Source organism: Egretta garzetta, unplaced genomic scaffold, assembly GCF_000687185.1.
Source record: "Egretta garzetta isolate BGI_Z169 unplaced genomic scaffold, ASM68718v1 scaffold185, whole genome shotgun sequence".
Taxonomy (NCBI): Eukaryota; Metazoa; Chordata; class Aves; order Pelecaniformes; family Ardeidae; genus Egretta; species Egretta garzetta.
In genome coordinates this window covers 1,144,001-1,155,202 of record NW_009259595.1, presented here as the reverse complement: position 1 = coordinate 1,155,202, position 11,202 = coordinate 1,144,001, and the positions used below count along the sequence as shown (strand labels likewise).

Sequence of the window (11,202 nt, the reverse complement as noted above, 5' to 3'; positions counted from 1 at the left end):
CAGGAATGGGAAGGATTCTTCTTTCACATTATTATTTTAAAGTGTGATGTCATTATATAGGGAGCAGAGTTTGACACTTTTCATCGCAAGTAATCTGCCTTTTAGCTTAAGTGCTGGGGAAGCAAATATTGTGACATTTTAGAAAGTCACTGGGATTATACTAAGTGTCTCTCAAATACAAAATGGTATGCCTTGAATGCCTTGGTGTCTATTCCTGTTAGGAACAATTTCTCTGTCCTACTTACTTTAAAAGACCAAATGCCAGGAAGGAATCAAGAGGTTCTTTAGAGCAATTCAAATCATTTTTAACAGGCTGCTGTTTATGGTACTTATGGGGTACTATGCAAATGGGGAGTACTTTTGTTGGCCTGTTTGACAGGAAAAACTGTCTTCAAAGTGGGGAAGCAACCCTCGGCCCATATTTGAAATGGAATGCTTTTATAGCAGAACCCCCAAACATGCCATCAATCAGACCTCATATTACGCAGCATCTGTACCTGTGCTCTGCTGTGGTGGTGCATGTTGCGGTACATGATTATAGAAGGCAAGTTTGGTGCTTCTCTCGCTTGCCAACTACAGTAAAGAGCACAGAGTCGGATTTAAAAGTAAGAAAAAAACCTGCTGCTTCATCGTTTTGTTGATAAAATCCATGCGATTGTCATACATGGGGAGAACTAAGTGGTAGCGTCCAGCTTTCTGAAACCTATCTGGTACAGCACTTTGGTAAAGCAATTTAAAAATAAAGCCTTCTGTATTTCTTGATATGTGCTGTTATGATTGAGCAGGGTAATTAGACAGCATATTGTTCACTAAACAAAACACTTCTATGTGACATAGCTGAATTATAGTGGTTATTAACTTACAAATCTCTATTATTCATCTTGCTGTATGCCTTAAAGATTGCTGGATCAGCAAGCTTAACAAATATCAATGGACAGTGCTGATTTAGGGGAAAAGTGGTGATGTTTAATTGGTCCCCTTCTATGACAGAAAATGCCTTGTGTGGTTTATGATGCTGAAATTAAATGGTTAAAGTTTAGAGTTCATGGCTGATTTAAATATCTGTGCTGCTACTTCAGAATACTTAATCTGAGGCACTAAATGTGAATTTAAAGGCTGCTTTAAAAAAGTAAGCAAAACCTCTCAGTGTATTTCATCATGTCGCATTTCTGGATAAGTAAAGGAGAACAGCTCTGGATTTGCATGAGGTTAGAGGTAGCCTGATTTTCTTCTTCGAGTCTTCAGCCAAATTCATTATCATAGTGCTGCATTGTGCGGGCTCAGAGAGGACAACCCCAGCCTTCATCTAATCACTTTAGGCAGGCAAAAATGGGAGACAGAACAAACAACAACAAAAGGCCAGGTTGGATGGGGCTCTGAGCAGCCTGATCTAGTTGGCGGTGTCCCTGCTGACTGCAGGGGGGTTGGACTCGATGACCTCTAGTGGTCCCTTCCAACCCAAAACATTCTATGATTCTATGATTCTATAGCAGAACCCCCAAACATGCCATCAATCAGACCTCATATTACGCAGCATCTGTACCTGTGCTCTGCTGTGGTGGTGCATGTTGCGGTACATGATTATAGAAGGCAAGTTTGGTGCTTCTCTCGCTTGCCAACTACAGTAAAGAGCACAGAGTCGGATTTAAAAGTAAGAAAAAAACCTGCTGCTTCATCGTTTTGTTGATAAAATCCATGCGATTGTCATACATGGGGAGAACTAAGTGGTAGCGTCCAGCTTTCTGAAACCTATCTGGTACAGCACTTTGGTAAAGCAATTTAAAAATAAAGCCTTCTGTATTTCTTGATATGTGCTGTTATGATTGAGCAGGGTAATTAGACAGCATATTGTTCACTAAACAAAACACTTCTATGTGACATAGCTGAATTATAGTGGTTATTAACTTACAAATCTCTATTATTCATCTTGCTGTATGCCTTAAAGATTGCTGGATCAGCAAGCTTAACAAATATCAATGGACAGTGCTGATTTAGGGGAAAAGTGGTGATGTTTAATTGGTCCCCTTCTATGACAGAAAATGCCTTGTGTGGTTTATGATGCTGAAATTAAATGGTTAAAGTTTAGAGTTCATGGCTGATTTAAATATCTGTGCTGCTACTTCAGAATACTTAATCTGAGGCACTAAATGTGAATTTAAAGGCTGCTTTAAAAAAGTAAGCAAAACCTCTCAGTGTATTTCATCATGTCGCATTTCTGGATAAGTAAAGGAGAACAGCTCTGGATTTGCATGAGGTTAGAGGTAGCCTGATTTTCTTCTTCGAGTCTTCAGCCAAATTCATTATCATAGTGCTGCATTGTGCGGGCTCAGAGAGGACAACCCCAGCCTTCATCTAATCACTTTAGGCAGGCAAAAATGGGAGACAGAACAAACAACAACAAAAAAACCCAAAGAGCAGCGAAGCTAAGGTGGACGATCCAGGGGCAGGAATGAGATCTCTTTGAGTTGAATTTATCAGAACTGGGCTTACTGGGCTGCACCAGCTGGTGCAGTTGTGTTCGGCCTTAGCTGCCTTTCTGCGACAGAGGATGGAGGTAGCTGGAAGGCTACACACCCTGCAAGCACGGCTGCCTCCCTGTGTGGAAGTTCTTTAATCTCAGTGAATGAAGGAGTGCCGTTTATCACACTAAAACCTTTTCATGACTCATTAATAAACTTTCTCTTATCTAATTGCAGTGCTTTAGTAGGATGCAGAATAACCTCAGTGTGCTATTAAAGAAAAATTAGATTTTCTTGTCATGAAAAATGCAAAGTTACTCATTGAAAAGCTTATAATTCCAGTAGCAAATGGGGCATGAAATACATTGCCAAAAATACAGCGCCCAAAAACATTGGCAGTAAATATTTTATCTTGGTGCTAATTAAGAGCTTGAATTTAAAACTGAGCATTCTAAATTGTCACAATAATAAAATTAACCTAACGATACCAGTATGGGCCTTAGTAACATGCACTGTTACTCTGGCTGGATTCTGTCCTTGGCTTGCACGCTGCTGATGGTGGAGGATGTTCGTAGCTCTGGCAGTAAGCAGAAATTCCTTCTTGTCTTCATAGTGCCTTTTTATCTACTTGGAAGTTGATTTAGAACCTGAAGACCAAATAATAGCAAGCTTGTGGTTTCATTAACTGCAAGGAAATGGTTTCTTAACTTGACTTTCCTTTAACAGGAGCTGTTTAATTAGCATTAGATCTTCTATTAATATAAAGCTGAAAAATGTGGTGTTTTGGCTTCTAGTGTTATTTCATTGATTTTCTTCTGTTTTTCAGATCTTCTCTTTTAGTATAGCTAGTGTACCCTTACTCGGGTGCATTTTCAGGCCCAAATTTGAAGGATAAACACTCATAACATCCTATGAAGCTTAAAACAGTAGGTGTGATTTAAAAAAAAAGCAACTAATGCTCACCTCTCTCGAGCATTTTTACGAAGGAAGCGATGATTTTGCATGTAGCCGTACTTCTGTAGCCTTTTTAGGTTGTGCTTAAATCCTGTCAGTGATGGAAGCTGTTATCTGCGTGCCTGTACAGCATCCGACTCTGCGGCAGCTGTCCTGAAGGTGTTTTGAACGGGGGTCTTTTCTGGGGGTGCCTCTGCAGTTTGATGTTCCCTCTAGTGTTTGAGGACTGGAAATGCTGAGTCTAATGTTCGTTAGGTCACTGCAAAATGACCAAACACACTCTCTAGCAACTCCTTGAAAGCCAAGGACAGGGTTTCATGTTGGGAAAGTCAAAGGGAGGGAACGTGGGGGCTTGGCTTTAGTTTCAGTGGTTGTAATTGCTGCATTATCATCTGGCTTTGTCTGTCTGCTGTGCTCTGGATGACCTTTGGAGTGTAGGACCTGAGTCTGAACAGCTTCTGTGTCATCACATCACATTTCTACTTACCTCTACAGGCAGACCAAATGTGGAGCCTGTCTAAGCAGAATTTGATTTCGGTGCTGCTTAGATGACTATCTCCCAAGCTATTTATTGGTTTCATCAACACAGTAAATTGTCTCAGGTCTCCTAAAGAAGTACTTACAGAGATTTCTATGGCTGATTAATCGCAACAGTTTGCTAGATAAGAATAAAGACAAATGATTATTTAAACCTGCTTATGTACCATGACTCTTTCTTCCTTGATTGTGGTAGAGTGCCAGCTGATGAAGACAGAACGACCTAAACCAAACACATTTATCATTAGATGCCTCCAGTGGACCACAGTAATTGAAAGAACATTTCATGTGGAGACTCCAGAGGAGCGGTATGTTTCATTCATATTTAATACATAAACTACTTGCAAAAGCAGATGCAAGTGTTCAGCATTAATAGCGAGTCCTTTGCTGAAGCTCTTACTTATTAGATGATGTACGTCTAGACTGAAAAGCGACAAATAATTCTTGAGAGCTTCGGTTTTAGTCTGTGTTCCATTATAAAAGGTACCTTAAAGGGTGTTTTGGAGAGTGGATTTTGAGTAGTATTTGTAAATTAAATGTTGCTAGGTTGGGTATCCAAAATGGACTGGTGCAGGTGTGTGCCGGCACACAGGTAGTTATTTCTGGAAACTCAGGGTTCATTTCTCTCTGGAAGTGTTGTGGGATGTGAAATGGAAGGGTTTCTAACCTGGGAGTTTGTGGAAGGATGAGCACAAGTGAAATAGAAATTCAGGCAAAGTTGAGTTGTATCAAAATACCGACCTGTTAAAAGTCTTCTTAGACACCTCATTTTTAAAGGAAAAAAGTTAGTTGTATCATTGCTGATTGCTAATGTTTTATGCAAATCAGATAATAAAGGTGATAGTTATCTGCTGCAGGTGCAGATTTCTGTTTCAGCTGTTAGGAAACAAAGCTAAGAGCATGCATCCTGTGCTCTCATCATTGGAGAATTGATCTCCTACCTCCTGAGAGAACAGTTTTCCAGCACAGCTATTCTACAACGACAGAGTATTTAAATATTTACTCGCTCTTCAGGAACTGAACTTAAATTATTCCAGTACCAATGCCCCAGGGGAAGGGGTATTTTAAAACCCTTGTCCTCCTTAGATATGATACTGGCACATGTTTTTTAAGATCAGCAAATTCTACCTAATATTCTTTTTTTCTTTTGTAGCCTTTGCATGCATTGATTTAAAGAAGGCTCCTGTTTATTGCTTGTCATTCCATTGCAATGATCAGACAAAGGTGAAATCAAATTAAAAGCAAAGAAAAATAAACTGGTCCTTGTTTCTTTTAGTAGCCCTGTGGTCAATGACCCTAACGGGAGTGAATAACAGTTTCCACTTGGGGGAAGATTATATTTCAGTCTTGTTTTGTTCCCTACTAGCCAGTTAAGTCAGCTTTGTGACACTTCAGGGCTCGGAGTGTTAGTCACCTTTGTTGTGTACGCTTGAGACAAAAGCTGAGGGTGAAAATCTGGTCTCCCAGAAATCAAAGGTACATACTTCAGGAGGGCCTAGATCTCAACCAAGTTGGTAACAAATCTTAAAAGAGATGTGAAGGTAGATATGGTTTTAGCTTTGTCTGTGCTTTTAAAACCATCATTTGTTTTTTGAGAGAGATGGAGAGATAAAAATAACAGAAGAGAAAGTTCTCTTGGTAGTAGTTCTGAATATGAAAAATGACTGGTAAATAAAGGAATGTGTTTGTGATGGTGAATGAAGTAGTCTGTGCTGGGAGTATAGGGAGAGTGTTCCAAATGCTTAGTATTACCTTGCTGCCTCAGACAGGACTGGTTAGTGCACGTTCAGACAAAATCCAAAATAAAAAATGCACAGGGCAGGAAAGACCTTACGTGTATTTGGTACAGTTTTTATTAGAATCTTGCACTGGGTACTTTTTCCCATGGACTTTGCTTCCTCTGTGGAATGAGCTGCCTCTTCCATCCATCACAAACTGAAATTCACATGTTCATATATTATGTTTTCATTATTTTTTTTATAATTTCATAGAACCAGTGAAAAATTTTACATTGATTTGGATGGCATGGCTTTGCTGCAGGTTGTGCCTGGAGTTGTTCAGCATTGGCTACTTCTGTTCCTGTTGTAGTAGCAAAGTATTTTACCTGGCCAGAAGAGTTTAGCCAGTGCCCAAAAAATGTCAACTAAACCACTACATCCCATTCCTTACAGATACAAACGATAGTAAAATGTGGTAAATTCACACAGTCCACTGAACATTCTTCAGCCCCCGTTTGCCTAAAAGCCCATCCTAAAACCCTGTAAGCCCTTATGAGTTTTATGCTTTATGTTCAATAAATTTGCAGTGAAATGAAATGAAGGCCAAGAACTTTCACTTCAGTAGTTTCCAAAGGTGTGAAATTTCCCAAAGGACACTGGAGTGGAAGTGGTTTTCGTAGGAGTTGAAGGGGTCGGTATTAGAGCACACATTACTGAAACAGCTGTGGAAACTTTATCATAACCAAAACCTGTGCCTAAGATAAAATGTCACTGCTTTTGCTGACATTCTGCTAAAATTTACACAGGAATTGCTGTACTTCTGTCATCATCTTTACAACTGAGGAATAACTGAAGTATCCTGGGCTTTAATACCTCTCGTAGAACACCCCTTGCCATTAAAATTTGGGATATGTGTACGAAGAGGTGGCATAGTGCCCCCAGCAGTTGGATATATGTGTTCCAGTACACCATAGGAATGGAGATGATGTGTTTAAATGCTTTGTGCTGCATGGGAGCCTTTTGCTTCTTGGTTTTGGCAAGTCTGGTTTTGTTATGTAAATCTCTGTATCACCAGGTCATATCTTGAGCTGCTGACTGAATGCCTATTAGAAATTCTGTTGTCTGAAAAGCCTTACATTATGTCCAGACTGAGAGGACTTCAGTCATCTATCTCTTGTTTCTAGTACGATTAACAAAGATGTATGTTAAAAGCACTCTTAAAATTTCATTTTTACGGTGCTTGGAAATGCACATAATTCAGTGTATATTGCATTGATTCATCAGAGAGCGTTAGTTGCTCTGTATTCCTTGGTGACCCTTGCCATGGCAGACGGTAATCCTAAAAAAACGAATGTCTTTGCTTATGTTTTGCCAGGGAAGAATGGACAAAAGCCATCCAAACAGTAGCAGACAGCCTCAAGAAACAAGAGGAAGAGATAATGGATTTTAGATCTGGCTCTCCCAGTGATAATTCAGGTGCTGAAGAAATGGAAGTTTCTATGACAAAGCCAAAACATAAAGTGGTAAGTGAGCATAGCAGGAATAACAATATTTTTTAGGTTGTCTTGAATGTAGACAAGAAATAGCCATCAACACATATCTGCTCCCATAACAATTACACAGGTTGTAGATGCGGCTTCTGGAGGAAACAATTGTCTGAGCTGAGCAGGTACCAGGAAAAGCCTGCCTGGGTCTGCTGGAGTTCTGAGTTCAGATGTCCTTACTGTGTGGCTTTCAAGGCCAGTTCAGGTCTGGAGTTGGTTTGCCTATTTTCCTGGGGTATGGAGCCTGAAATCATAGTTCCTGATGGACTGTGTGACTGCATAAACTCCTTGCAGGCTTGTGCAAAGATACTCCAGTGGATTTGCAGGACTTAGGGTGGGTCCAGTGGATTTAATTGCTCTGGATTGAAGGTTTAGGCTAACTCCCAGACAGCCACTGCGGTGTCTGTCCATAGTGTTCCTAGAGCTCGGGTTTTTGCATCAGGCACAGCGCTGTCTGAGTGCACGGGGCCAGCTCAGCAGTGGCCTTTCATTAAAGGAGTATGTGCCAGAGGAGATCTTTGCCCAGCATAGCCCTTTTAGGTATCTGTCTTCAGCTCTCTTCACTGCTTTCTACCCCCTCATGGTCTCCTGTTTGGGTTTCCATTTTCCAAAGTGTTCCCATCTGCTCTTGTAAGAAAGAATAGAATCTTCTGCCATGCACATACTGTGTTTGTGGATTGTACCAAGGCACTTCTTTGTGTCCTTACCTCACCATTGCCATCCCCACTTACTTTCATATGTTTGTTTCAGTTTTGGGAAAACTGATAAATGTTTTTAAAAGAAAAAAAAAAAAAAAAAGCCGTCCACCAGTGTCATCACTAAGCATGCGTGCCAGCCTTGTGTCATGTCAGTGGTTTTAGACCGGTGTGGGTGGCTACTTATATGTCACTTTGAACTGTAGCTGCCATGAGCCTTCCGTGTCCTTGCCTGAACAGATACTGTTCTTGCTGGGCAGCTCTTCATAGAAATGCAAGAACCACCTCATTGGTGAAATATATGCATTCCTCTGTGACAGGTGACTGTCCCTCTCTGGGCATGTTAGTGAGGTAGTCAAAATTCTTGTTGGGGTCCTGACATAAACAATTAGCAGAAAGTCTCCCTAGCTAGCTCTAAGGAAGAATCACAGAGTCTCAGAATGGCAAGGGTTGGAAGGGACCTTGGGAGATCATCTAGTCCAACCCTCCTGCTAAGGCAGGTTCACCTAGAGCAGGTTGCACAGGACATCGTCCAGGCAGGCTTCTCCAGAGAAGGAGACCCCACAACCCCCCTGGGCAGCCTGTTCCAGTGCTCTGTCACCCTCAAAGTAAAGAAGTTCTTCCTCATACTGAAACCTCTTCTGCTTCAGTTCATGCCCATTGCGCCTTGTCCTGTCGCTGGGCGCCACTGAGAAGAGTCTGGCTCCATCCTCGTGACTTCCACCCTTAAGATATCTGTATGTGTTGATGAGATCCCCTCTCAGTCTTCTCTTCTTCAGGCTAAACAAGCCCAGCTCTCTCAGCCTTTCTTCATAGGGGAGATGCTCCAGTCCCCTCACCATCTTTGTTGCCCTCCTTTGGACTCTCTCTAGGAGTTCCTCATCTTGAACTGGGGAGCCCAGAACTGGACACAGTACTCCAGGTGGAGTCTCACCAGGGCAGAGCAGAGGGGGAGGATAACCTCCCTCGACCTGCTGGCCACACTCCTCTTAATTAAAGAATATGGAGGAATTTTGCTATTAGGAGCATACTAAAATTTTTCACCAACCTAGGATGCAGTAGCCTTTGGCTGTATAAGTCTTACTATCGCCATGTTGGCAATGGTCATTGATGTGACAGTACAGAGACTATCCTCAGCCTGCAACAGATTCTGATTTTTCCCCAACATTTTTCCTAATGGCAAAACAAATAAAGAGTGAATAGCTAATCTGTGAGGCAGTAGTTTTGTCTGTGGGTTTTGGTGCTGTTCAATGAAGTGCAAGAAATCTGGTCCCCTAGGGAGGTGGGGAACATCAGGAAAAAGGTATGGGTTTAATCCCTAGAATCAGAGCAACATGTGCCTTTTAGTGAACGTCTGCACTGACAAAGTGGTCCAAAATGTCTATAGATTAATAATATGTTGAGTGGCATTTGTTGAGTCATGTGAAAGAGCGTTCTGTTAATTGAAAGCTTATGGTTTTCCCTAAATATATTTGATTGATTATCTTTGGGAGTGCACTGGTACTAATTTTTATAGAAGAATAATTTCTGCTCCTGAACTCTACTAAGCAAAAGGGTTTAAAAAACCACATATGCAACGTATGCAATGTATTCTCACGTGAATGAGAAATTCTAGTCTGAGAATGATATACTTGCTGTTCATGTAATTCAGTTCTTGTTTATATGTACCATTAACAGACCATGAATGAGTTTGAATACCTTAAACTACTGGGAAAAGGCACTTTTGGAAAGGTCATTTTAGTTAAAGAAAAAGCAACTGGACGGTATTATGCTATGAAAATTCTGAAGAAGGAAGTTATTGTAGCAAAGGTGAGTAGATGGGAAACTTGGGAATGTGCTTCACCCTTGATACAGCCTTTGGGAAGGTCATACCAAGGATTCTCTGAGTACTTGTAAATAAATGCTCTGTTAGCGTTTGAAATGGACCCCTGATCTGGGGAATCACTTTGCTGATTTCCTTCTGCTTGTGTTTCAGGATGAAGTAGCGCATACATTGACAGAAAACCGTGTTTTACAGAACTCACGGCATCCATTCTTAACAGTAAGTGTTCCTCCCTCTGCTGAGCGTAGCTTGACATCATGACAACCAAGACTTCCCTTAATTTTTGTTATTTATATAATACATCTGAGATCTGTGTTTTCAGAGTGGCTGTCTATTTTTGTACCCTTCCATTTTTGGGAAGCACAAATTAAAATGCTTTTTTAAGTCTTCTGATTCTTGCAGAGCAGGTCCTCAGTACCTCTTGAAGACAGTATTTCAGGGTGTGGTTTGACTTCATGGCTCACCCATTTAATGGCTTTCTATCTCTGAGAGAAGTATCTGCTTTCCTTGTCCTCCAAATGCTTGGTCTTCTCTTTGTAGCAGAGATCAGGGTCACCCTGATCTTGTGACAAACAAGTTCAGGAAGATAGGGTGAGGGAAAAACCCTTTAATTTTGCTTTCTTTGTTTTTTTTTAAGCTGCCAGAAGCAGCTCACTATGGAATCAGAGCACTGGTAATGCCAGCCAAAGGATAGTGGTGGGAGCATGTGGGATGGGACAGGGAAGAGCAGGACTGTGCTTTGTCCGCTGCATTCCTTTTGGATTGGCTTAACTGTAAAATCAAACCATACTCTTAGTTTAGACCTCCAATGCCAGCAGTCTCTCTGGGCTGAGTTCAGATACCCAAGTTCCACCTCAAGATTTTGTTTCTAATATTTATTACAAGTTGGCTCTAAATTGTTTCCAACCGCTTACGCCCTCCAAGAGACCTGTGTGGGATCCCAGTTATTTCCTTTGTCCAGGTACACAAGAGCTTAACTGGAATATATAGACTTTTAAGTGTCGCCTCTGGAAGTAAATATTGGGTATAATCAGTAGACATTTGTTGACATGTCTAAAACCTGATCCTCCCTCTCTTAGCAAAAATATGACTGGTTTAAAAATGCCACCCCTAGTAATGAAGTAGATGATATCATGTGCAGTATTTTCTTTTTAATGCTTTCATAACCCCAAATAATCTAACACAAGGGCTGTCTTGAGAAGTCAGCTACAAGACTGGGTTATGACCAAGAAACTTAAGACTGTGGCAAACAAGTTGATGTTACGCTTGACACAGGAATACATGTGACAGGACCGTACAAAGGCACCTTGTGACGCTTCATCACACCCTCAGTCCTGTCTGTTTTTGTGAATTGCTCACAAATTGATATTGACAGCGTTGCTCAATCCCCTGGCAGGCTGTCAACAGGGAGCAGTTGCAGGCAGAAGGGCAGAGACCAGGGGGCTGGTGTGTGTACAAATATATATATATATA

At 41.1% G+C, this 11,202-nt stretch overlaps 1 protein-coding gene across 3 annotated transcripts in view; it reads left to right on the top strand.

Annotated features, from left to right (window-relative positions):
- Positions 1–11,202, top strand: part of AKT1 (AKT serine/threonine kinase 1) — a 98,402-nt gene that overhangs the window by 63,840 nt on the left and 23,360 nt on the right. For all 3 annotated transcript variants that reach the window (XM_035893690.1, XM_009638120.2, XM_035893691.1), the window contains 4 exons: positions 4,147–4,258; positions 7,044–7,191; positions 9,585–9,716; positions 9,883–9,948. In XM_035893690.1, the coding sequence (XP_035749583.1) occupies positions 4,147–4,258; positions 7,044–7,191; positions 9,585–9,716; positions 9,883–9,948 (458 nt within the window). The remainder of the gene's footprint in view (positions 1–4,146; positions 4,259–7,043; positions 7,192–9,584; positions 9,717–9,882; positions 9,949–11,202) is intronic.